General features: G+C 46.9%; 1 protein-coding gene across 2 annotated transcripts; it reads right to left on the bottom strand.

Annotated features, from left to right (window-relative positions):
• Nucleotides 1–11,640: 11,640 nt before the first annotated feature.
• Nucleotides 11,641–26,632, bottom strand: Cavin1 (caveolae associated protein 1). Of its 2 annotated transcripts, none has more exons than XM_076869128.2 (2): nucleotides 25,985–26,621; nucleotides 11,641–14,102 (listed from the first exon to the last, which is right to left on the bottom strand). In XM_076869128.2, the coding sequence occupies exons 1-2, from the start codon at nucleotides 26,456–26,458 to the stop codon at nucleotides 13,401–13,403; spliced, it is 1,176 nt and encodes a 391-aa protein (XP_076725243.1). In that variant the 5' UTR covers nucleotides 26,459–26,621; the 3' UTR covers nucleotides 11,641–13,400. The 2 variants fall into 2 exon arrangements, with proteins under 2 accessions (XP_076725243.1, XP_076725244.2); XM_076869129.2 differs by lacking the exon at nucleotides 11,641–14,102 and adding an exon at nucleotides 19,650–20,012 and having other exon boundaries at nucleotides 25,985–26,632.
• Nucleotides 26,633–27,087: the final 455 nt, after the last annotated feature.

Here is a 27,087-nt window from a genome sequence, read left to right as displayed (position 1 = left end):
TTCCATTTATTACCTCAGAGAGACTCAGGAACCCTAGGCTAGATGAGGACCTGAAGCTAATGAGAGTTTGTCAGTTCATAGAAACTTTTGTTTACTGTCTCTTCCCTGAAGGAGCCCTAAATCAAAAGAGACATATGGCATCCGGGTGGTGGCACACAGTTATAATCACTTGGGGTGCAAAAACACTTCTCAAGCATTAAACAAGCATTTATTTTCCCTCCAGTCTGAAAAATGATCCTCCCCACTCAGAATGCTCACGCCTAAGCTTGTTTCTACATTGCCCTGCCATTCTGTTCGCCTAGTGGCTTCCCGAGGCCCTTAGAATAAAGGAGTTTTTCATCTCATCCCCTTCAAGACCCACCACTGACATCCCTGCTGCCCACTGAATTCCAGCCAGTCCATTTCCCAGCTCAGGGTTTTTGCATCTGCTGTTCCTTCCCTTCCCTGACTTTGGCATAGCGAGTTCCTTCTCACCTTTCCTCTTACTCAGAGAGGCTTTGACTAACCACCCACACCAAAAGTTGCTCCCAACCTGTTCATCTCTATCTCTATATCCTGTTTCCTGTGAACTCTTATCACAATTCTTAGTTTATTTATCACTTGCAAGACTTCCGTATCTGTCTCCTCATCATAGCGTTGGTTCCAGGAAAATGGATCTTGTCTGTTCCGTAGGTTAGTCTCCCCAGTAGCTGGCACAGTGCAGAGCATATAGTGTGTGCTCAATAAAGAGTGAATGAGGGGCTGGGGTTCAGTGGTAGAGCGCTTGGCTACCATGTGTGAGGTGCTGGGTTTGATCCTCAGCATCACATAAAATAAATAAACAAATAAACTTCTAAATTCCTGGCAGCAGAGGGGATTTCATTGGCCCAGACAGTACCAGACATCCATCTTTGACAAAGCAGCTGTTGACAGGGATAGGAGTCTCTGGTCACCCAGCAGACAGGAAGCCCTGGAGGGTGGGGACTTTTCTGAGCAGGGGACATCCCATCTCATTTGCATCAGGATTACCTGAGTTGTTTATGAAATTGCCCTTCACCAGCCGCATATCCTTTTCCTTTTTTTTTTTTTTTTTTTTTTTTCTTTTTGAGGTGCTGGGGATGGAACCCAGGATCTAGTGCACAGTAGGCAAATGCTCTACCAGTGAGCTACATTCCCAGACCTGTCCTTCTCTTTTCCGGTCATTCTATTGTTTACTTTACTATATTGGTCCCGATATCTTCTAAGGGCACACCTGCCTTTAATTCTTTTCCCCTCCAGTGCTTAACTGAAGATCAAACGCAGATCCTCATGCATACAAAGTAGTGCTCTACCACTGAGTTGCCCTCGACCCTCCACCTCCAACTCTAATTCCAAGCTCTTCCCTGCTCTCCCAGCACTCCACTCCCCCACCTCCCTACCTTGGAAAACTCATTTAATCTTACCATTCCAACAACCACCTCCCCCCCACCCCCACCCCCGCATTAACTCTTTTATGCTGTATCTCATTAGGTGCAGATAAATTACTTTCTTTCCTGGGTCTGTTGGGACTTCTGTAAAATGACACCTTCTATTTTCTCATCCATAAAACAAGATCCCTTTTAGTTCTAACATTCCATTATCCTAGTAACTGTTCCTCAGCCCTTCCTCAGCCTTCCTGCTCCTAGGCTTTTCTGCACACTGTTCCCTTTGCCTAAAGAAACTTCCCTGCCCCATCTCATTACCTTTATTTAATTAAAATACATTGAGGCTGGGTAGATGGCCCACACCTGTAATCCCAGCAGCTCAACAGGAGGATTGCAAGTTCAAAGGCAGCCTCAGAAACTTCGTGAGACCCTTTTAAAAAATTAAAAAAAAATTGAAAAGGTCTGGGGATGTGACTCAGTGGTTAAGCACCCCTGGTTTCAATTCCTGGTACCTAAATAAATAAATTAAACTTCATTGAGCATCTGCTATTTTAATAGATACTTTGGTGTTCCCTCTGGCTCACAAATCCTCTTTCCTGGGATTTGTTCCTCCCAACCCCCCAATCATACACTAGAATGAATTCCTTCAGTCACATCTATTATATGATCCTGGTCTCCTGGTCTCCTGGTCGCCTGGCCATAGATTATTAAATCCAAGGTGAACACCAGCGTTAACTAGTGTAATAAGATTCTTTCTGCCTGGAATCTGGAATTTGCAACTGAAAGGCTCAGAGCCTTGAAGCCCTGAGAACCTAGTTCCATTAACACCAGCACTTCTGAGAGGGCAGTCCATCAACTCTGTCCACAAAAGTCCCTGGAGATCCCCTAATTCCCGCTCTTCCTGGCCTATGCTTCGGGATTCCTTGGAGTTCAAGGGATATGTTGGCAGTCATCCAACCTTAACTTCCTTTTCGCCTTTAAGCTGTCAATATCCTTTTCTTTCTAAGTCATGTGTCACATATGACCTTTCCATCAAAGATGGTATTCATGGAACACCCAAACTGCCTAAGGACTCAAGTCATACATGATTGTACTTTCAACCAAATAACAATAACTAATACGATGATATTTGAAATATGTTTAGATTCTGGTGACTTGAAAATAGAGTAAAGTGCTGCTTCTGCTCTCTAACAACATCTGCTGAAATTCTACCTATATTTATAATAGCAATTTAAAAGTCACCCTCCTCCTTTAAGTTTTCCCATATTCCCCAAGCAGGATTAATCCTCTTCAGTGCATTGTCATTACATTTAGATTTATCTCTCTTACAGTCAGCTCTTTGGGCTGTTTCAAACACCTGCCTCTCCTGCTAATTGCAGCTAATTGCAAATCCTTTAAAATCAAGGACTAGATCTTGTGTTTTTCATCTGTCTCCTAGTACAAGATCACAAACACATCATTTGGAAAGAACATTGCTGCTTCTCTTCCTCTCCCCATTTAAAAAAAAAATTATTTTAGTTGTAGATGGACACGATATCTTTCATCTTATTTATTTATTTTTATGTGGCACTGAGGATTGAACCCATGCCCTCGCACATGCGGGGCAAGCGCTCTACCACTGAGCCACAACCCAAGCCCTATATTTTTTTATTTTTATTTTTTAATATTTATTTTTTAGTTGTAGTAGGACATAATGCCTTTATTTTTATTTATTTATTTTTATGTGGTGCTGAGGATCAAACCCAGGCCCTTGGCACATGCGAGGCGAGAACTCTACCTCTGAGCCACAACCTCAGCCCCTTTATTTATTTATTTTAAAAATATTTTTAGTTGTAGATGGACACAATACCTTTATTGTGTTAAAAAAAATGCTGGGCAAGGTGGCACACGTCTGTAATCCCACTGACTTTTATTTTATTTATTTTTTATGTAGTGCTAAGAATCGAACCCAGTGCCTCACACATGCTAGGCAAGTGCTCTACCACTGTGGCAAGAGCCACAACCCCAGCTCTTCCTCTCCCTTTCCTATTGATATCAGCAAACCAATTCACCTCTGACCAACAATTCTTCTTTACTCTTTCTTTCTTTCTTTGAGAGAAACAGAGTCTGACTGTATTATCCAGGTGGGCCTCAAATTCCTGGGACCAAATGATCTTCCTGCCTCGGCCTCCTGTGTAGCTGGGACTACAAGAATGAGCAGCCATGGGCTGGGGATGTGGCTCAAGCAGCAATGCTCTTGCCTGGCATGGGCGGGGTTCTGGGTTTGATCCTCAGTACCACATAAAAATAAAATAAAGATGTTGTGCCCACCGAAAACTAAAAAGAAGAAGGATGAGCAACCATACACACCCTACTTTCCTCTACTTTTTCTGCAGAAGGGCAGGAAATGCTGGGAACCAAACCCAGGGACTTGTGCATGCAGAGCAAGCGCTCTACCACTGAGCTACACTCTCACCATTTTTTTTTTTTTTTTTGGCACTGGGGATTGAAGACAGGGATGCTCAACCACTGAGCCACATCCCCAGCCCTTTTTATTTTGAGACAGGGTCTTGCTAAGTCACTTAGGACCTCACTAAATTGCTGAGACTGACCTTGAAACTGCAATCTCCTACCTCAGCCTCCCAAGTCATTGGGATTACAGATGTGTGTGTCAGCTCGCCCAGCACAAAGGAGACCAACTTTTCATTTGGCTGGTTGTACATGATGTAGAGTTACACCATTCATGCAATCATACTTATACATGGGATAATAATGTCCATATCATTCTACCATCTATCCCCACACATACTCCCCCTTCCCTCCCTTCTTTCTCCTCCCTCCCCTCCTCCCCTCTGCTCAATCTAAATTCCTCCCTTCTTCCCTTGCCCCTCCCCATTATGGACCAGCATCTGTTGAGGGCCACAGCGGAGTAGGGCCACAGCGGAGTAGGGATGACACATGGCATTCTGCCAGAAGGGAGTGGTTGCCAGCGAGCCATTGAGATGATGATGGTTATGTTAAGCTGTGTGTTCAGTTGTATGTGGACCCCTGCTGTCCAGGAATAGGGTGGTTCCTGCTGCCTCTGGCACCAGCTACTTTGGAGTTCCTGTTGAGTTCTCCAGGGGTGAGTGGGGTAGCCGCTTTGTGGCGGCTCAGTGATTTGTGCCCAGCCAGACTGCAGCAAGCATCCACTTATCAGAAAAATCATTTGGCCCTTTTTTGGCTTAGCATGATAGTCTCCAAATTCTGTCGATTTACCCGTAAATGCCATAATTTCATTCTTCTTTAAGGCTGGGTAGTATTCCATGGTGTATATATACCACAGTTTCTTTTTTTTTTTTTATTATTTTTAAAGAGAGAGTGAGAGAGGAGAGTGAGAGAGGAGAGAGAGAGAATTTTAATATTTATTTTTTAGTTATTGGCGGATACAACATCTTTGTTTGTATGTGGTGCTGAGGATCCAACCCGGGCCGCACGCATGCCAGGCTAGCGCGCTACCGCTTGAGCCACATCCCCAGCCCAACCACAGTTTCTTTATCAGTAGATGAATGCATCTACTGAAATGATCTACTGAAAGGCATCTATATATACCACAGTTTCTTTATCAGTAGATGAATGCATCTACTGAAAGGCATCTAGGCTGCTCACAGTTTAGCTATTGAGAACTGAGCTGCTATAAACATTGAGGTGGCTGCATCACTATAGCATGTGTGAGGCACTGATTTTAAGTTTTTTGGGGTATAGATGGAGGAGTGAGATAGCTGGATCAGATGGTGGTTCCATTCCAAGTTTTCTAAGGCATCTCCATACTGCTTTCCAAAGTGGTTGTACCATTTTTGCAATCCCAGCAATGAATCAGTGTACCTTTCTCCCCACACCCTCATCAGAACTTATTGTTGCTTGATTTTTTGATAATTGCCATTCTGACTGGAATGAGATGAAATCTTAGAGTAATTTTAATTTGCATTTCTCTAATTGCTAGAGATGTTCAACATATTTTCATAAATTTGATGATTGATTGTATATCTTCTGTGAAGTGTTTGCTCATTTCCTTAGTCCATTTATTGATTGGTTTATTTTTTTGGTGTCAAGTTTTTTGAGTTCTTTATATATCCTGAAAATTAATGCTCTATGTGATGTGCATGTGGTAAAAATTTGCTCCCATTCTATATCTATAGGTTCTCTCTTCACTTCATTATTTTTTTTTTTTTTTTTTTTTTTTTTTGGCTGAAAAGAAACTTTTTAGTTTGAATTTGTCCCATTTATTGATTCTTGATTTTACTTCTTGCACTTTAGGACTCTTGTTAAGAAAGTCAGGTCCTAAGCCAACATGATGCAGATTTGGGCCTGCTTTTTTTTTTTCTATTAGGTGCAGAGTCTCTGGCCTAATTCCTAGGTCCTTGATCCAATTTGAGTTGAGTTTTGTGCATGGTGAGAGATAGAGGTTTAATTTCATTTTGCTGCCTATGGATTTCCAGTTTTCCCAGCACCATTTTTGAAGATGCTATCTTTTCTCCAATGTATGTTTAGTACAAGACAACTGTATATATGTGGGTTTATCTCCATGTGCTCTACTCTGTATTTTTCACTGGTTTACAAGTCTTTTTTGGTGCCAATAACATGCTGTTTTTGTTACTATAGTTCTGTAGTATAGTTTAAGGTCTGGTATTATGATGCCTCCTGCTTCACTCTTCTTGTAAAGGTTTGCTTTAGTTATTCTGGGTCTCTTATTCTTCCAAATGAATTTCATTTTGCTTTTTCTATTTCTATGAGGAACGTCATTGGGATTTTGATTGGAATTGCATTAAATCTGTATAACACTTTTGGTAGTATGGTCATTTTGACAATATTAATTCTGCCTATCCAAGAGCAAGAGAGAGCTTCTCATCTTCTAAGGTCCTATTCAATTTCTTTCTTTATTTTTTTAATACTTATTTTTTTTTTAGTTGTAGTTAGACACAATGCGTTTATTTTATTTTTATTTTTTATTTTTATGTGGTGCTCAGGATCGAACCCAGGGCCTCATATATGTGAGGCAAGCACTCTACCAATGAGCCACAACCCAAGCCCCTCAATATCTTTCTTTAGTGTTCTGTAGTTTTCATTGTAGAGGTTTTTCACCTCTTTTGTTAGGTTGATTCCCAAGTATTTTATTTTATTTTTTGTAAATGGGGTAGATTCCCAACTTCTCTTTCAGAAGATTTGTCACTGATGTACAGAAATGTATTTGATTTATGGGTGTTGATTTTTATATCCTACTACTTCGCTGAATTCATTTATTAGTCTAGAAGTTTCCTGGTGGAATTTTTTGGATCCTCTAGATATAGAATCATGTTGTCAGCAAACAGTGATAGTTTGAGTTCTTCTTTTTCTATTCGTATCCCTTTGATTTCTTTTGTTTGTCTAATTGCTCTGGCTAGAGTTTCCAGGACTGTGTTAAATAGAAGCGGTGAAAAATTGCCCAGCTTTTTCTATATTCATATATATATATGACGGACACAATACCTTTATTTAATTTATTTTCATGTGGTGCTGAGGATCAAATCCAGTGTTTCACGCATGTCAGGCAAGCACTCTACCACTGAGCCACAACTCCAGCCCTTTTCCTTTCTTCATTTAAAAAAAAAAAAAAAAAAAAAACTTTTTGTAGTTATAGATGGACAGCATGCCTTTATTTTATTTATTTATTTATTTTTGTGGTGCTGGGGATTGAACCCAGGACTTGTGCATGAGAGACAAGCACTTCTACCAACTGAGCTACATCCCAGCCCTCTTCATTTTTTTTTTTTGAATACTTATTTTTTTAGTTTTAGTTGGACACAACACCTTATTTTATTTTATGTGGTGCTGAGGATCAAACCCAGGGCTTCACTCGGGCTAGGTGGGCACTCACTCTACCACTGTGCCACAACCCCAGCCCTTCATTCTTAATTGTTTCAGGTGAGTTCTACAAGTGATCACATGACCTCTGTTTTGTCAGAGGCACAGTGATTTGGATATGTGACCTATTGGAGTCAATGGCCATCATATCTGAGAGTCTGGCTGGAAGGATTTGGAAAGAATTCCTGTTTACTGAGGCTGCTCAGCCGTCAGGCCATAAGTCCGTACCTATTCATGGTTATCTTTGCCACCATGTGGGAAGAATATGATTATTAATATAGATTACTGTGTAGTAACAAACACAGAGAGAAGGTAGAAGAGAGAGAGATTCCTAGTGATCCTAGAACCTATTTCTGGGGAATTTTTTTTCAAATAAAATTTGCCAATTTTATTTTACTATTATTATTTTTTGTGGTTCTGAGGATCAAACCCAGGGCCTCATATGTGCTATAACTCCTGCCATGGGACTTTTTCAATTATATAAATTCCCCCTGTGTTTGTTTTCAACTTCAGTGTTTTGTTTTGTTTTTGCTGAAACCAGTTTGAGGTGACTTTATATCACTTGCCAGGGAAAAAAAATCCTGTAATTTGTTCAATTATTCAACAAGTATTTATTGACCTAAAGTCCTACTGAAGACTGAGAAGGGAATGAGTAGCATGACTAGGGTTGGGGCCTAGGGAGGAAGGTGATTTAAGAGATATGTAACCCCCAGGTGGAGCTCAGTGGTAAAACACTTGCCTAGCACGTGTGAGGCCTTGGGCTTGATCCCCAGCATGGCGAAAAATAAAAAAATAAAATAAACTGAGAAGTAGAAATGGGTGACCATTCCAGAGAGGGGGAACAACCTGAGCAAAAGCCTATAGGCCTGTAATCCCACTGATTTGGGAGGCTGAGGCAGGAGGATTGCAAATTCAAGGCCAGCTTCAGCAGTTTAGCAAGCCCCTAAGCAACTTATTGAGACCCTGTCTCAGAATAAAACAAAAAGGGCTGGGGATGTGGCTCAGAGCTTAAGTGCCCCTCGGTTCAATTACTGATACCAAGAAAGAAAAAAAAAAAAAAAAAACATGTTGAACAACAGAAATACCTGGGGTAAGGACCAGATTCTTAGAGGACCTTGTGAGCCACGCTATGGAGTTTAATTCTTTGGTCAATGGAAGTATTTAAACCACAATTCATGTTTTCTTAAAAAAAGAAAATTCAGGGGCTGAGGAGATAGCTCAGTTGGTAGAGTGCTTGTCTGGCATGCATACAGCCCTGGGTTCAGTCCCCAACACCAAAAAAAAAAAAAAAAAAGGGAAGAAAATTAAGATGTTTCTTGACTTATAATGGGGTTACATCCAGATAAACCCATCATAAATAGAAAATAAGTCAAAAATACATTTCATACACCCAGCCCACTGAATAGCCTGCCTTAAATGTGTTTAGAACATTTGCGTTAGCCTGCAGTGGAATGAAATCATCTAGCACAATACAATGCCTGTTTTATAATAATGCTCAATATCTTATGTAATTTACTGAATACAATACACTGTATAGTATCAGTTGTTTTCCTTTGCTTGAGAGTATTAGATTACATACAGGTAACCTGTGAAAAGATTAAAATTCAAAGTACAGGTTCTACTGAGGGCATATTGTTTTACTATCTTAAATTTGAACAGTCATAAAGTCAAACCACTGTATGTGGGGGACTGTTGGTGCATCTCTCTGGCAGTAAGGTGGGGAATACATTGGAAAGGGAATCTAAAGTCAGTTGACATGCTTCAGGTGAGAGCAGATGAGAAACTCAACTAGTCCAAGAGGGCTGCTGCTGTCTTTTCCTGGACCAAGGAGAATTACCATGGACTTAGATCTTAGAGACCCGATAACTTGACTTGAAGCTGTAACGGAACTTCCATGTTATAGGACTTCCACAGGTCCCAGAATCATTTGGGAGACAATACCTCTACTTCATTGTCTGATTGTAACCCTGGAAATAATGTTAATGAAGGGTGCACTGGTTGGTGGAAGACCCTGTGCGGGTGTGGGCCTTGGAATGCCTATCAACTCCTACTGGCAGCCAGTTGACTGTTTCCCCAGTGCCTGCCACTAGGATCCCTGCCTCAGACACTAGAATTTCCTCTAGGGGTTCTGGAGCAGCAACCAGCACTGGGAAATAAAGAAGGCAGGCCACGGGGTGTCAGGGTCCCCAGGAAAATGGCTGTTCAAAGAATAAGGACCTTTCTTAATAAAATGGTGGCCATAATAGAACTGGGTGAGGACATCACCAGGCAAAAATACCTTAGTCCTGAGAAGCAATCTTTTTTTGCTAACCGTTTCGTTTTTGTTTTGCTTTAAGTGCTGAGGACTGAACTCAGGAGTGTCTTACCACTAAACTAAATTCTCAGTCCTTTCTATTTTGAGACAGGACCTTGCTAAATTGCCCAGGCTAGACTTTAACTTGCAATCTTCCTGCCGCAGCCTTCCAAATTGCTGGGATTACAGGTGTGCACCACCATGTTGGGCTCATAGGGACCCTCAACCTTTGTTCAGGTGGAAGGCAATCTGAGAGTTATTTCTTTCTTATTCTCTATTCAAGAATAAATTTTCCTTCGCTACATGATCACTGCTCAATTTTGTTATTGGTTCCATGATTCTGGGAGGGAGAAAGCACCCACTTTGTCTCTGAAATTGGTAACAAAGACAGTAGAGCAAAGTGACTCATGAATATTGAATCAGTGGCAAATAGACTGGGGAGGGGTAGCTCATGGAAGAAGCCTGTGGGGAGAATCCAGGTGATGGCTTGGGCTCAGGGCAGAGTATTACTCTGTCCCTGGAGTTCTCTTATCATTCCCTGCTTTTCACAGCTGCTTGTCTAGGTTCCAGTATAAGGATCCTTAGTGTGTCTCTCCTGGCAGCAGGAAGTTTACTGACTCCCAGGCTCTGAATTTTCGGCATCGGTGTCCATTTCCTTTGGTGAGAAGTCAAAACACTGTACTCTCCTGGAGGTGTATGGTCTTGAGGAATATTCGTCCTGTTTGAGGTGATGGCAGGAGGCTGGGGTACAGTCTAGGAGATGACATTATTTTTAACAGGGACGCCTTCCTCAGGTGATTCTGATGCACACCCAACCACATGATGATTGGAGTCCACTGCTCTAGGAAATTCATTACCTGTAGGCAACCTGCCCACAGGGAAGAGAGGCTGCCATACAGGAAAAGGTGCCCACCCCAGGGGTATGGGGAGAATGAAATATGCCAAGTGGATCCACTGATGTCCTTTCCTCTGTATGAGGCCCTCTGAGGCAGACCTTCTAACGTCCCCCTCCTCAGGATGCCTCCTCCAGGCCAGATTCTTGTGAGAAGCTCAGACTGGGAAGAGGGGGCATGTCTGAGGATGAACACCCTGAAGGCTGGGAATGACTCCAAAAAATTTTGGGTTATAGACTGTAACCCTCAAACAGACTGTGGAGCCAAGCTGCTTGTCTTTGAATCCCAGCTTTGTCACAAGCTGTGTGACCTTAGACAAGTCACTCTTTCCTCTTCTTTCAAATGGGGATAATGATGATAGACTCCACCTCATAGGAGTATTGTCTGATGCCAAGTCCATGCCAGAGTGCTTAGAACCAGTCTTGGCAGAGTCTAAAGGCCCCAAACACCTGGGTATGGTGGCTCATGTCTGCAATTCCAGAGACTCAGGAGGCCAAGGCAAGAGGATTGCCAGTTTGAGGCCAGCCTCAACTTTGCAAGGCCCTAAGCAACTTAGTGAGACTTTGTCTCAAAATAAAAACTACAGGGGCTGGGGATGTGGCTCAAGGGGTAGCGGGCTCGCCTGGCATGCGTGCGGCCCGGGTTCGATCCTCAGCACCACATGCAAACAAAAGATGTTATGTCCGCCGAAAATTAAAAAATAAATAAATATTGAAAAAAATAAAATAAAATAAAAACTATAAAGGGCTCGAGATGTGACTCAGTGGTAAAGTGCCCGTGTTCAAATCCCAGTACCAAGTAGTAGTAGTAATAATAATAGTAATAATAACAACAATAACAATAACAACAAAAACTCAATATACTGGCTATTGTTATTCTGTGCCTTCTCCCAACACAATCTAGGCAAGTTTGTATCAACAGTCCTTCTGGGCTGGGGATGTGGCTCAAGCTGTACTGGCATGCACGGGGGCGCTGGGTTCGATCCTCAGCACCATATAAAAATAAAGATTTTGTGTCCACCAAAAATTGAAAAAAAAAATTTAAAAAATTCTCTCTCTCTCTTTAAAAACAACAACACACAAAAACAACAACAACAACAAAAAAAAAAACAGTCCTTCCTCCATTTCTCTCTCCAGCTTTCCCTGTTTGGCTCCCTTCTGATCTCTTTAGTTCATCCCAAGCAACTGCCTTGGAGAACACAACCTAGCACAAATCATTTTAGAAAAGCAGGTTTATTGGTCGGGCTGCTCACCAGGACACAGCAACATGAGGGGCTCCCCAGAGCCCATGAGAAACTGCATCTGCCCACAACTCAGACCCCTTCATTTCATCAGCACCAAGGGACCTTGTCCCACAATCCCCATCCTCCCTCAGCTGATGTGTCTCCAACCATTCAGAGGAGAGAAGGGAACCAAGAAAAGGAAAAGGTGGGGGGTTGGGGGGGGGGGAAGCAAAGCTTTGTATTATATAAAAGGTTTGTGTTCCCAGGCTCCCCACCCCCACCCCTTAAAACAATTAGCTGAAATTCTAAAAAGCAAAGCTGGGAAGGAGGGGGTGGTGGAGGTTGGGGGAAAAGAAGGGAAGCCTCCTGCCCTTCCTTGGGGCTTCGACTTATGGGGAGGAGTTGTCCTTGCTTCTGGAAAGGAATAGAAGAACTGAAGCTGCTGATACCTAGGCAATGCACTACAGAAATCAGGCCTCAGATTGGAAGCTGCACTCCCTTGTCCCCAAGGTTTTAGGAAAGGCACCCCTAAAGGCAAGGAACCCAGCAAGGTCTGGGAGAGTTCTGCAGCTCTAGGGAGGGGTCTCCTGTAGAAGGTTCAGGAAGGGGCTGGGGCTGGCTGCTCTACACTGTGCTCCCAGGCTTCCACCTCTGGCTCTCTGTTCCAGGCCTGGCCATTAGCACCTGGCTATTTTCAGCCTGACTTCTGCCTAACTCCCAGCTCTCCACAGCCTGCTGCTGCCCCCTTCTGGGACCTGAATCTTCTCTGCTTTAAGAAGTAGGCTTCCTCTGAGGGTAGCACCCAGACCCTAGTTAAGGGATCAGGCAAAACATACCTCTCTCCTCTTTGGATCATCTGTTTCTCACACTGTCCCCCTTCCAGCTCCTGAAAATAGTCCTGCTATCCTGAAAACCCCAGCAATATGGGATTCGTGTACTGTTTTCTCATGACGCTAATGAGGCCACTTCTCTTTTCACCCATTCCATCTTTTCCTAGTTTTCCATTCTCCTTCCCAAAGCCATAGCCATGTGCTCCTGCGTGGGGATGCATAGACAGGTAAGCGAGCCCTTCCCCCTCGGCTAAGTGCTCTCCATATCTCCACAGCCCTCTTGCCCCAGGTTCTGCTGGCTTCCTTGTTGGGGCTCTTTGTGGATACAGCCTGTGCTGGACCCTCATCCAAGGTCAAGGCTCACTCTGCCTTTCTTCCTCACTCCTGAGGGTCCTCCCCCAAACACCCTCAGGTCTTCTGGTAGGAGACCTCCCTCCCATGTGGGCAAAGGTCCTCTTTAGGGCTCGAGATTTCCTCTTGTAATTGCGGTTTTGGAGCCTCTGGGGTTGAGGATAAGAAGGAAGGGGAAGAGCTTAGTGAGCAGGAATGATGCAGCTGGGAGTGGGTGCTGTACGGAGGGGCAGGCAGCCCCCCCCAATGGGGGCCCAACCATGGAATTAGCAATTTCCTCTAGAATCCCCTAAATTGGACAAACAGGGCACAGATCACTTTTCTTCCCATTTCCATTCAGACTATGTCCAAATTGGGGGTGTCCATGGTGGGGGGGGGCTGCCTCCCCCTCCAGTCTAATAGCTGTGACTTGGAGGGGTGTTCCTCGAGAGGAGGTGTTTTCAACTTAGAAAAATCTCAACCAGGTCAGGGCTGAGAGAGAATGCGAAAGAGAAAGTTTGAAAAGGGAAAAGAGTGGGGTGGTGTCAGGGGTGGGGAGCGGCAGGGCGAGGCGCAGGTCTTGCGTCCCGCTCAGTCGCTGTCGCTCTTGTCCACCAGCACTGCATCCGACTCCTCGGTGATCTCCAGCAGCGTGTGCACATCGGGGCTGCTCCCGCGAAGCAGGTCGGTGGCCTCACCTCGCTCAGCGCTGACCTCCTCGTCGTCCGGGCCCACCTCCACCATCTCAGTGGCCTTCAGCACCTCCACCTCGCCCTCTCGGATCTTCTTGACATGGAAGGTGAAGGGCGGCACCTTGTACACTGCGGTCTTGGAGCGCGCGTAAACCACGTGGTCAGGTGTGAAGGACTTGCGCAGCTTGTCGCGAGAGGTCTTGAGCTTCTCGCGTCGCTCGGCTGGGACCAGGCGCGTGCCCAGCTTGTTCATGCGCTTCTCCAGGGTGTGCCGAGTCTTCTCCAGGTTCTCCTTGGTCTTGAGACGGGTCTTCTCCAGGTTCTCACGGGTGCGCACCTTGGTCTTCTCCATCTTCTCCTTGGAGAAGGCCTTCTTGAAGTCATCCACGCGACGCAGGCCGCTGCGCTTGATGCGCTCAGCACGCGACTCTTCAATGACCTCCTCTACCTCCACCGCCTCATCCGAGGACAGCTCAACTGCTGCCGTGTCCTCCTCGGGCCGCTCTCCTTCTCCCAGCTCATCGCCCTCCTTCTCCGGCAGCGCTTCGGACTCTTTCAGCGACTTGCTGACACTCAGTTTGGCCGGCAGTTTCACTTCATCCTAAGGGGAGAGGAAAAGGGAGATGAGAGTAGGGCCAAGGAAGAAGGCAGGGTGAAGACTCGGGGAACGTCGGGCTAACTGGAGGTGAGACGGTGGCAATCGGAGAGAGGAGAGAGAGACCTATGTAGCCGTGAAATCGGTCTGATTTAGTCACCTCTGTATCCCTAGCACCTGGCACAGAGCTGGGCACATCGTGGGTACTCCATACACGTACATTGAATGACTTGTCATAATACAGACTGCACAAGGACGGAACAGAGCTTCTGGTCAGAAATCGACCTGCATTACAATTACACTTTGATATCTCTGCTGCCCTCCACCCTGCCCGAGCGCTCTAACTTAAGAAGTGACAGAGCGCCCTCTAGTGCTCTAAGTCACACACTGCCCAAATGAGGCCATAAAGCAAGGGGGGTTGCGGGAGTCTCTTTAGGTTGATAGGGGATGGAGGATGAGCTCACAGCCAGTCTCACGCGGTCCCCAAGTAGGGTGGCTTGAAGATAAAAGTTAAGGGAGTGAGTTTCCTCGAATTGAACCATTTCAGAACCAGCCTTGGGGAAGGAGAGCTTGCCCCTTCCCGTCCCTCCTCCCTTGATCCCCTCATACTGTTGAGCTCCACCAATAGTCATCATCCATCTCCCATGTTTGGAAAGTGGTAGAGGAAAGAGGAAGGCGCTGGCTGGAAGCCAAGGACGTGTTTTTTTCCTAGCCTTGATATTTCTTCTGACTTCCCTGATTTGTCATGGGAGGGAGGGTTTGCTTTTTTTCTTTTGTTATCTTCATTAGTGGGATTGAACTCGGGGTGCTCTACCACTGAGCTACATCTCCAGCCCTTTGTAATTTTTTTTATTTTTTATTTATTTTATTTTTTTTAGAGAGAGAGAGAGAATTTTAATATTTATTTATTTATTTTAGTTTTCGGCAGACACAACATCTTTGTTTGTATGTGGTGCTGAGGATCGAACCCAGGTCCTTGCACGTGCAAGGCGAGCACTCTACAGCTGAGCCCTGTAATTTTTTAATTTTGACACAGGGTCTCCCTAAGTTTCTCAGGCTGGCCTTGAACTTTCTGTCTACCTCAGCTTCCTGAGTAGCTGGGATTGCAGACTTGCCCCATGATCCAGGCAAGGGATTGCTTTAACTGTTCTTGTTCACCCCAGGTCTGAGCTCAAAGAATCAGAGGTAGGATGGTAGTTCCAGATGGCCCATGATGCTGGGGCTAAGCCAGCCCTTTGCTTTTTCCTCTTCCCCGCGGAATACCTAGCATTACCTGTTTTTCCATTCTAAGAATATTTTCCAAGATCCTGATTCTGGATCAACACTTAAGCATCACCCCGAACCACCCACCCACCCACCACCACCACCACCACCAAAAAGGAGAGGACACTGAATGAACACAGAAAGGGAAAGAGGACTGATCCAGAATGTAAACAGGAGCTCTTATTTAGCCCAGACTCTCCATAGGCACTTCAAACAAAGAATGAGAGATGTTAGGGCTGGGGGTTGTGGCTCAGTGCTTGCCTGGCACTTGTGGGTTTGATCCTCAATACCGCATAAAAATAAATAAACTTATTTAAAAAAAGAAAAAAGAAATGTTCTTTTTTTAGGCACGGGGGATTGAACTCAGGGGCACTCTACCACTTAGCTACATCCCCAGCCCTTTTTTATTTTGAGACAGTGTCTCTATAAATTGGGCTGGCCTCAAATTTGCAATCCTTCCTTCTCAAGCTTCTGAATAGCTGTTGTTACTGGTGTGCACCATGCCACCAAGCTTGGTAAGACAGTAGTTTTTCCTAAAGGTTTTGTGAAGATAATTTCCTAAAGTTGTAAGAAAATCTCATCTCCTTAGAAGATGAGGTAACATGAACTGACCCCCTTTTGTAGAGAACACAAACACATTATATGCAGGCTATTTGGAATCTCTTGCACCACCTGTTACAGAAATTTGTCCCCCCCCTTCCTCTTCCCTCCAATCCACATTCCCCCCTACCTACCCACCCACCCCCCGAGTTTCCTGGTTTATACTGAAACTAGGAACACCTCCTCCCAACTTCCTTCCCTCCCTGTCAATAGCATTAGCAGAGACAAAGAGGGAATGCTGACTCCACCTCTTCTCCCAACTGGACACCAGCTCTGCTGGGCACCAAGCCACCTCCAGTTTTGTTATCCTACTACACCTCCCAGCAGGCAAGGTGACCTGGACACAGGGCATGCTGGGATTTGTAGTCTCCACCTGCCATGGGTGGCTTAGTGCTATCCCAGGCATCGTAGGGCATTCTGCCAATCCCTGTAACTCTAGGGCATTCTGTCCATCACTTTGCCTCTTATTCACTGAGGCACTGAAGGGGTCCTCTTCTGGTTCTGAGCAGGGAGGTCCCAATCTCTGTCTGCATTCCTTCTGATTTCAGTTGTACCCTTTGGGGTCTCCTGCAGTCACCCTCTCCCAACCTGCTACTGGAGACTTATATTAGGATGTATGTCACTAGGAAGAACTTACACATCATTTTAGGACTAAGACCTAAAGTATCTGCTTCCATCCACCTTGCCCATTTCCACCCAGAATGTTCCTGTAGCCCCAAGATCAAAACATTTTCAGCTCTGATCTCTTCTTCACAATCTCCAGGACTAAAAACCCACCCACATCCCACCACAGTGGAGGAGAGCCCCTCCTTTCACTAAGCTGAAACAATGTGGATGTGCTGGGGAGGGATTAAGGATGACAGCAGGGAATAGTCAGGAAACAGTCCCAGCTGCTGGAAAACAAATCCATATTGTCTCCTGCCCCCTCCACACACACACACACACACGTCTCCCCACTGCTCCACCCTAACCCCTAAAGGCCCTGAGCAGGCTGATTTTCTTGGCTTCTGGCTTTCTAGATAAAGTCTTTGCCAGCTTAACTTGGAAACAAGTGCCAAGGAGAGAGCTGTAGGCTCCCCCTAGCCAATCCCATCTTCCCACTGGAGTACTGTTCAGTGAAAGGCTTCAAACTACAATAACGGGGAGAATTCCTATGAGGGGGCTTTATTCACGGATTTGGGGGAATCTCCCCAGAGGGGAAAAGGTACCTAGAGGATATAACCTCACTCATTGTGGGCTTCCTAAGAGGAGCTGCCTTGTTGGTGGAGGGTCAGGAGATGGGAAGAAACAACTTGACCTGAATCCCTGGACAATGTCCAGTAGGCTGGCCCTGGGGAGCATATACTACCACTAACTTTTCCCCTCCATTAATGGGTTTATCTTTTCTCCCTTTTCCAAGTCAGGTTTCCCTGATGACTCACAACCTTGGAGTGTAGTCTTAGGCCCACCCAGTTAGTCTGTTGCTACAACGACCATCAACACAATCCAAAAGCACCTCCCCCAAGCCTGGGCACACAGGCCAGGCACCTTTGTCCCACCCCTACTTCCCTGGCAGAGCTCCTAAGCCAATGGAGGGGCCTCAGGGGTGGCAAGGCCAGCCAGCTCTGCTTGTTCTGTTTTCCCGTTTTTATTAAACAAAACCACCACTCCCAACAGGCTTGGTTTCCAGAGGTACCTTTAATGACCAGGTCCGAACAAAAGCATGCACAACTTCCCCTAACCCCTGGCAAACACACACAGCTCAGAAGGCATGAGTCCATAATGGATATAGAAAAGACCCAAGGAGGTTCCCAGTCGTTTCTACCACCACTAAACCCCCCATAGAAACTTACAATCTTATGGCTTAAGAAGATCTTTATAAAATTATAATATACGTGAGCACCTACTGTGTACCTGGCCCTTGGACAAGCAACTTACATTTGTTAGGAAGAAGGGACAAGTGTCACAGGGATCTGGGTAGGAGCCTCCCTACTTAGTGTTAACTAATATGTCCCAGTCATTGCTGGGGAAGACACTGGAAAGATCATTCAGAGACCCAGCGTCTGTTTATTGTGAAGAGAATGTATAATGGAAGAAAAATGAAGGGGACTCTTAAAAACCCAGAACCTGGGCTGGAGTTGTGGCTCAGTGGTAGAGTGCTTGCCTGGCATGTGTGAAGCCCTGGGTTCAATCCTCAGCACCGCATATAAATAAATAAAAGAAAGGTCTATCAACAACTAAAAACTTAAAAAAATTTTTAAATTAAAAAAAAAAAATCCTAAAAACAAAATAAAACAAAACAAAAAAACCCCAAGACCTCCCCTTTAGGTTGCCAAGATAGGGAGATGATAGACATCAAATGCAGAAGGGTCCTTCCTTCTGTCTGCATTCTCAGACAGGGATAATATTGCCCCTAGGAGGGTGCAAATTGATTCTTGGCAGGAGGGGAGACTTAGCACGATTGTTTGCGGTGCTGCAAAGAGCCCACCGTACACAAACAGACATAGGGTATATTCATTGCATTAAAATTTCATGGAGGATGGGGCTGGGGTGGTAGCTCAGTGGTGGAGCGATTGCCTAGCATGAGTCACTCAATTCAATTCTCAGCACCACATATAAATAAATAAGAGAAAGTTCATTAACAACTAAAAAAAATTTTTTTTTAATTAAAAAAATCCATGGAAGAGCTGGGCACAGTGGGGTATGCTGTAATTCCAGCAACTCTGAAGGCTGAGGCAGAAGGATCTTGAGTTCAAATCCAGCCTCAGCATGTTAATGAGACCCTGTCTCAAAATAAAAAAATAAAAATAAAAAGGGCTGGGGATGTAGCTGAGTGGTAAAGCACCCCTGGGTTCAATCCCTAGTAACAAAATAATAATAATTAATAAAAATTTAAAAGGGATGATGACGTAGCTCAATGTTAAAGCCCTTGTCTGTATATGTGAGGCCCTGGGTTTAATCCCCAGTGCCATATATTAAAAAAAAAAAAAAAAAAATGTCATGGGGGAGATGGAAATTAAGGGGGAAAGTATGTAAAAGGACCCCTTAGGAAGATGATCATGAAAAAAAAAAAATAATAAGTTGAGAAACTGTGTGATATAGGGCAGCAGAGGATCCAAGCCAGAGCCAGTTAAAATGTCCCTCTTCTGCCTCTTCTCCGAGTTGGCAGCTTTTGGGTGCCCCACCCAACACAGGATCTAGCAAACATAAGGGATCTCTTTGCAAAATGTTTTCAAAAAAAAAAAAAAAAAAAAACTGGAAAAAATAAGTGTAAATATTTTCCTCAGCTACAGGGTGGGGGTGGAGAAGGCACAGAACAAACCCCAGGCCTGGGCCTCATGAGGGCCCCCTCTAAAGAAGTTTTGTGCCAAACTGGCCTGTCCCTGAGGAGGCGGTGGCAGGGGGAAGGGAAGAGAGGATCAGAAGCCATGCACAGTTTCATGCAGTTTCATGCAAGGCAGCCTTTGGGCAGCCTGGTGCTGGGAATGTCTGCTATTAAGCAGAAACCCAGGGCTGGGGGTATAGTTCAGTGGTACAGTGGTTGTCTAGCAGGCATGAGGCCCTGGGTTTTATCCCTAGCACTAAAAAAAAAAAAAAAAAAAAAAAAAAGAAAGAAAGAGACAAAAAAATCTAAACAGATACTAAGAACAAGGGGAAGCCCCTTCCCTTTGCCTCCCAACGCCCCCCCCCCCCCCAATACACCACATTCATCTGAAGTCTGCATAAGTGGAGAGTGTCTTCCCAGTGCTTATGACCCAACCACAAAGGGTTCAGTAACTTGGAAGGGTTGGCACTGACCATGACCGGTGAGCTGACAGCCTGGAGAGACACCCCAGACCACAGGCCCCAGTGGACCAGGAGACCCTAAATACCCCCACCAGTTGTCGGCTCCTCTGGGATGGGCTGAGGCCCAGGATCTGGGTAATAGGGCAGCGTCCTAGGTGTCTGCTCAAAGTCTGGGAGCTCAGGTACTGTCTCAGGCTTCAGGTCAAAGGGCTCAGTCTCAGGCAGAAGGTCAAAAGGCACGATCTTGGGTGTGGCCAGCTCAGAGGGTGCAATCGGCTTCTTCTTGGGCTAAGATGAGGAAAAGGGGTTTAAATGGGACTTGGGATGGGTGCGGAGGCCTCTGTGGCATGCAGAGTTGGGGCAGGAGGAGGCACAAATTATCAGGGTGAAAAGAAACCACATTTGAAATGCTTCATCAAAAGGGCCCCGGGCCGAAAGGGATGTGACAAATCCAAGCCCATGAATTAATAAACAGTTTAAACAGAAACTTCTTCCTCCCCCTTCCATCCTAGGGCTCCCAACTTCTCCCTTTATGGAGCCATAGCTGTGGGATAATCATGGCTACTTGGGGGCCAAACTGGTAGGGTCAAAGAAGCTACTGGGCATGAAATTTTCTAAGACAGGCCCGTTGATAGACTTTAATGGGGAGGTTCAGAGGAGTAAAAGAGAAAGTCCACACTTCTCTGTCCCCAGAGGCAGGCGTAGCTAATCCAGCTCTTGTTACTCCCAGAGGCAGGGTGGGTACTGGGTGCCGCCCAGGAACAAGAAGAGGGATGGGCATGGAAGAGGGACATCCTGGTGACTTCCTTTTGGCCACATCCCCACCTCCTGTCTCCCATGCCACCCTTCTCCCTCTACCCAGCGTTTGGAAAATGAGACACCAAAATGCACAGAGAAATCAGGATCAAAACCAAGCTATGACCGTGTAAGCAGGTGGGCCTAGGTCCTGGGATGTGGCAGCAACAGCTTCCAATTCTCCCTCCTGGAAGTGAAGCTGAACTGCCACTCTTGCTTTGGGCAATCAGAAGTTATAAGAGAGGGACAGTTGGTGACACTACCAGATCCACACAATAGCAGTGTTCAGTAAGGCCTGTAGTCACAAAAACCCAAAGCAGCAGGTCCCAACCTGTCCTGTAGGGTGAAGGGAAGAGGTGGGAGTGGTAGGAAGGCTAAAGAGAGAGGGAGATACAATGGCCCTCACCTAGGCAAATACACAGTCCATGCCAGGGGATACCCATGTTTGGGCAGGAGCTCAATCCTTAGACCCTTCCCCCCTTCCCTTCCACTGCCACTGGACCAGGTGACACCTTGCTCCTAATTCAGTACTCATGAAAGCTGAGCAGCTAAGAGCCACCAGTGTTGTAGGCTGCCTAGCATTGTGCTCATCCACACATCCACACAGCAATTCTGGTGTGGGGACAGCAGAACTCTCGCTCTCAGAGAATAAAGGATGCAGAACCAACCCTAGGCCAGGGCCACCCTCCACCCTGGTTTCTGGTGCAGAGCCCAAGAACAGGAGAAGCGGGTGGGAGCAGTGAATGTAGCAGGAGGAAGAATATACTTGAGTTCTGGTCCCAGTTTCAACTCTCTAATCACTCGAGAGACAATAGGCAAGTGACTTCCCCTTTTGGGGCTCCAGCTTCCCAAGCTCCACAATGAAGGAGATGACAAAAGGTCCATAATGACAGAATGATGAAATATTCACAATGGTATGGTTCCAAAAAACAGCACATACCGCGGCTCATCTGCAAGGCTGTTGCTTAGCAATAAATCCCCTCCCCTCTTGCTATTCTTTGTCCAATATATGCCACCACCTCACCTTTTTTACTTTGACCTTTATAATAGTCAGATTTTACTTGAATGAAGGGAAGAGCAGGCCGCTGAGATTTTTTTCATACCCCCAAAATACCCTTCCTGATTTGGGCTCAGCGACCAAAGCAACAACTACCACCCAAACTCAGCCGTTTGGAGGACAGGGGTGGCAGCCACACTCCCCCAGGGTTGCTAGGCTTAGAGGGTGAAAGGGACCAGAGCCCCAAGCTAGGAGCATTTCTGGACAAAGGTTTGGGGTTCTTCTAGAGCAAGGTAGCCTCGATTTACCTTGAACCCAGGAAGGAAGGAGTTAAAGATCAGGTTAGGATTTGGGGGTCAGAGGCTAGGAAGCCCTCATTCCAGTCTGCTGTCCTCACTACTTTTCCTTTTTTTATTTTAGCAAAAGTGTGTCTTTCCGTTTTTTGTTTTGTTTTGTTTTGTTTTGGGGGCAGTACTGGGAATTGAACCCAGGGCACTTTACTATTAAGCTACATCCCTAGCCCTTTTCATTTTTTATTTTGATGCAGGGTCTTGCTAAGTTGCTTAGGGACTCCTCAAATTGCTAAGGCTGGCTTTGAACTTGCGGTTCTCCTGTCTCAGCCTCCCCATCTGCTCTGATTACAGTCTTGTGCTGCTGGCCTCCCGTTTAGTGCCCATGAGCCAAATAATTCCTTAAATGCTTCCCAGCCCTATCCCAAAGAATTCAGAGCAGGTTTGAAGCCGGGCATGGTGGCAGGAGTGGTGGCGCTTCCCTGTAATCCCAGAAGCTCGGGAGGCTGAGACAGGAGGATTACAAATTCCAAGCCAGCCTCAGGAATTTATCAAGGCTGTAAACAATCTAGTGAGACCCTGTCTCTAAATAAAAAATAAAGGGGGCTGGGGATGTGGCTCAAGCGGTAGCACGCTTGCCTGGCATGCGTGCGGCCCGGGTTCGATCCTCAGCACCACATACAAACAAAGATGTTGTGTCTGCTGAAAACTAAAATAAATAAGTAAATAAATATTTTAAATAAATAAATAAATAAAGGACTGGGGCACTCCTGGGTTCAATCTCTGGTACCAAAAAAAAAAAAAAAAAAAAAAATTCCAGAAAACATTTATCTTCATTCTATCTCCTTTCTGAATTCTAAAGTAACTCGAAAAATTATTCAGCTGGGTGCAGTGGTGCAAGTTTGTAATCCCAGGGACTAGGGAGGCAAAAGGCAAAAGGAGCAAAGTTTGATCCTTATGTAAATGCCGGGACAATTTAGTGAGAATTTGTCTGAAAACAAAACATGATTCTGGGAGCAATGGTACAAACCTGTAATCCCTGAAACATGGGAAGCTGAGGCAGGAGGATTGCAAACTGGAGGCCAGTCTCAGCAATTTAGGGAGAACATATCTCAAAATAAAAAGGGCTGGAGATGGTGATATGGCTTGCTGGTAAAGCACCCCTGGGTTCAATCTCCAGTACTTCAAGGAAAAAAGAAAATCCAAATCATTGCTCTGTAACAATCACAGCTTCACCCAGGATGCATGGTGTTCTAGAGCAACGGCCTCGATATGCATACCCTGGCCTGATCCTCCAAGCAGCCCTCAGTCCACTAACTTCTGTTATGAGTAGAATTCCCTTCTCTCATTCATTAGCTGTGGCCTAGCTAAATGTCACCAGATAGGATGGGATGTCAAACTGTTGAGTTTGGTTGTGGATGCACAAGAGATTCCCTCCTTTCCTCCCTGAAAATGGGGTGTGGGTGGCCAGATGTCCTGATCTCACAACTGGGCGCTTCCTATCCTTTGGTGCACTCCTCTGCCCAGCCCCCACTGCCACATCATCACTTCCCACATCTGCCATGGGAAACATAGTCTCTCCTCCTTACACCCACTCCAAAAAACCCACACCATCAGAGGAGCTGCTTTTCTAAATCTTTCTCTCTCCTTGCCTGGCCACCCAAGCAATCATATCTCCTCAGCCTGACTTTCCCATAAACACTGCTGCCCCCAGCCTTCCCTATTAGGTCTGCCAAGACACACAACTATTTTTACTACATTCTCTTCTCAGGCCACAGACCTCCACAGACCTGGGAGTAGAGGCCTTGGCTTTCCTCCAGCAGTGCAGGCCCCACCCCTTCACCCCCACCTGGGGCAGCCTTGCCATAGCTCAGAGAAATTTTACATCCGGAGACCCACCCCTGTTCCTGGAATTTTTTCCACACCTCAGAGCTTCTCCCAGGGTTGGGAACATTTTGTTCTTAGTTATCCATGTGGGTTTGGGGCTCAACCTAAGCCAACAACCCAAGTTCTGCCTCAACTCTCTGCCTCCACTGGTCCTGGCTTAATACAGATGCAGTCAAAGCTACACTGTGACAGGAAACCCCCCCCCCCACACACACACACACTATCACGGATCATGCTAAATGCCAGGAAGAGCATTTCAAGGGAGGCCCCTGGCTTCTGTACAGAAGTCTTCCTCCTTCTATACCTCCATACCTGTCTTTTTCTCTCAGACTCTCCATCTTTAGCATAGAACTTTCCCAGGTTCCACAGTCTGGGACATTTGGAGTCAGAATGTCATCCATCCAAGCTCTTCATGGCAACTCTCTACCATACTAGGCTCTGGAGAAAAGATAAAGCTGGCTGGGTGTGGTGGCACATGCCTGTAATCCCAGCAACCTTGGAGGCTGAGGCAAGGGGATCACAAGTTCAAAGCCAGACTCAGCAATTTAGCTGGTTTTCTGCCCCAGACCGCTTGTTCCCCTTTCCTAGATGCCACCCAGGGCTAGTCAGGTCTCAAAACAACAACAACAACAAAAAAGAACCCTCACAACCCCCTCCCCACCCGACTGCCCCCAAGCAGTTAGATTAAGTGGCAACAGTTCTAGAAAAACACTTTTCTACCAGACAATCCTGTAATTGGGGGAGCAACACTTTTCAAAAGCCAAAAAAAAGCCCACACGCCTGTAATCCCAGTGGCTTGGGAGGCTGAGACAGGAGGATCCCGAGTTCAAAGCTCAAAGCCAGCCTCAGCAAAAGCGAGGTACTAAGCAACTCAGCAAGACCCTGTCTCTAAATAAAATACAAAATAGGGCTGAGGATGGGGTTCAGTAATAGGGTGCCCCTGAGTTCAATCTCTAGTACAAAAGGGGGGAAAAAAAGCCAAGAAAATGCCCTTAAGAGAGCCAGTGGAAGGGGACCAATGCCATGTTTGCTTCTGTCCCACCACCACGTCCTCAGAGAGATGCTGGCATACCATCTCAGTTTCTCTGTTCTCCTCAAATCTACTCCCAGTCTGCATATCTAATTGTTCCTAGAGAGACAAAGGCAAGGCCTTCACCTCCCCTCTAGCCTTCCTTTTCATTTCTCTTGGTCAGGAAGAGGATGGGGGAAGAGAGAGCATAAACTAACCCCTACAGCCTCCATGATCCTGACTGCTTGGGGTAGGAGCATCCACCAGGCTGTGGGACTTCGGCCTGGGCACATTCCTGCCAGCCCAAGATCTGCAAGTCCTTAGCTCAGACTCTCCTCTAATGGGGTTGGGGAGAAGGCGTGGAAAGGAGCGGCAACACTGAGATTCCCAGTTTTATTTGGGATTATGATGCAAAAACTACATTTATACCCAGGAAGGAGGAATGGAGAGAAATGTAAAGGAAGGAACAAGAGGGCACCTCCCGCAGGCGTGCGGGGTGATTCATTGCGCCCAGACCCGAGGACTCTGCCGAGGCGGGTGGAGGGTCAGTCCACCCGCCGCCACCATCAGCCCCTCTAGCACTCCAAACGCCCACTCAACCCCCGCCCCACTTGTTTTCAGGAGGCCAAGGGCGCCCGCATGCCTCAGGCTAGGGTGTCCCCAGGGCCCTGAAAAGTCTCTGGAGCCAGGAGCAGATCGTAGTGAGTGGATCAGGGTGGAGTGGGCAGCGGAAGCTGATGCGGGGGCGCGGGGAACTGTGAGGGGGGCTGGCCGCTGCATCCCTCGCCTGGCGCAGCCCCTGCCGGTGCGTGCCTGAGCCCTGAATCACCCGCTATATCGGGCCCGCAGGGCCGGAGGCCCTAGACCCGGGCCCCGCCACCAGTGTCCACTTACAGCGGGCCCCAACGGCCGCCAGGGACCCCTGACGTTCCCCGCAACTTTCCCCAAGTAGGATGACGTTTGACAGAGTCAGTTGGGAGCACTCTGCCAGGGACGGCGTTCCGGAGTCTGGCCCTCAAACATTTCCGCTGCAAATTGGAGCCCAGAGGGAGGGGCCTGGAAGGGAGGCACTGGGTGCAGAGCGCGCCCCTCAGAGCGCCCTAAGAGTTTGCACCCCTCCCCCCACCAGCCGGGATCGCCGGAAGAAGGGTGGATCTCCAGAGCTCCGGGATCAGGCTGGCTGCTGAGCCGCGCCGCGTACCGGTCTCCCTACCCCAAACCTAAGACCGGAGACATGGGCTGGGTGGGGAAGTTCTGGGCGCGGTCCGCCTCGCGGGCTCACCTGGTAGATCATGACTTTAAAGTTGCGGCGCCGCAGCAGTTCGGCCTCGTTGACCTCCAGCTTCTTAATCTGGCCGGCCTGGCGCTCCAGGCTGCCGCGCACCGTCTTCACGTTGACGCTGACCTTGCGCACCTTCTCCAGCAACTTGCTCACAGTGTTACTCGTGGTGGCATGTGCCTTACCCAACTTGCTCAGCTCACCCTGGATGCTCTGCACGGCGCCTTCCATCTCCGCCTGCCGCTCCTCCAGCTGGGCTTGGGTCAGCTGGATCTGGTCGACCGCACCGATGATTTTGTCCAGAAGGCTTAGCACCAGTACGCCGTTCACCTGGTCTGACTTGATCAGCTCTTCAGAGCCGGCTCCCGACCGCTCCTCAGTTGCCGGCGCCCCTACGGATGAGGGCTCTGCGGCCTCGGAGGCGTCGGGGAAACTGGAAAACGGCCGCTCGACGATCTGGAGCGTGATGTCCTCCATGGCTACCCGGAGCCGTGAGGTGCCGGCCGGGTCAAGCTGGAGCGGGAGAGCGGGAGAGAAGGAAGAGCCCGAGAGGGGAAAGAGAACGAGAGTGGAGAGCAGGGGAAACCCGAGCCACGTCCGTGCGCACCGGGACCACCGCCAGAACTGTGGGGCGGGGGATCCGCGCACTGCCCGCTTGCTGGCCAAGCCCTGGAGTCGCCCATTGGCTGGCCCCACCCCAGAAAGGGAGGGACGGGGCAGAAGGGGAGACCGATGTGGGGAGGGGGGATGGCGGAGGGGAACCCAAGAGCCAAGAGCCCCACCCTGCCCAGGATGGTTGGAATAGTTGGAGCCGGAGACTAGGGCCCCCGCTGGCAACAGAGGCGGCGGGAGCGGGACTGGGGCGGAGGAATGTGAATGTGAGCTGGAGAAAAGAATCAGGTCCTGAGAGTGTGCTCTACTTTTCCTCTGGCTTTCCCCACCACCACCACCACCTCAACAGCAAATATCCACTTCACACTTTTGAGATCTAGAGCTGGGTGTCAGGTGGACCCTGAGATCCTGGAGTTATGTATACACATACTACTGTATTTTCCTGTGGCTAGTTTATATGTATATGTTTATTAATTTTTTAAATTTTATTTTTT

This window comes from Callospermophilus lateralis, chromosome 11, assembly GCF_048772815.1.
Source record: "Callospermophilus lateralis isolate mCalLat2 chromosome 11, mCalLat2.hap1, whole genome shotgun sequence".
NCBI classification, from domain to species: Eukaryota; Metazoa; Chordata; class Mammalia; order Rodentia; family Sciuridae; genus Callospermophilus; species Callospermophilus lateralis.
Note: the sequence above shows the minus strand (reverse complement) of the source record. Positions and strands in the feature narration are given on the sequence as shown.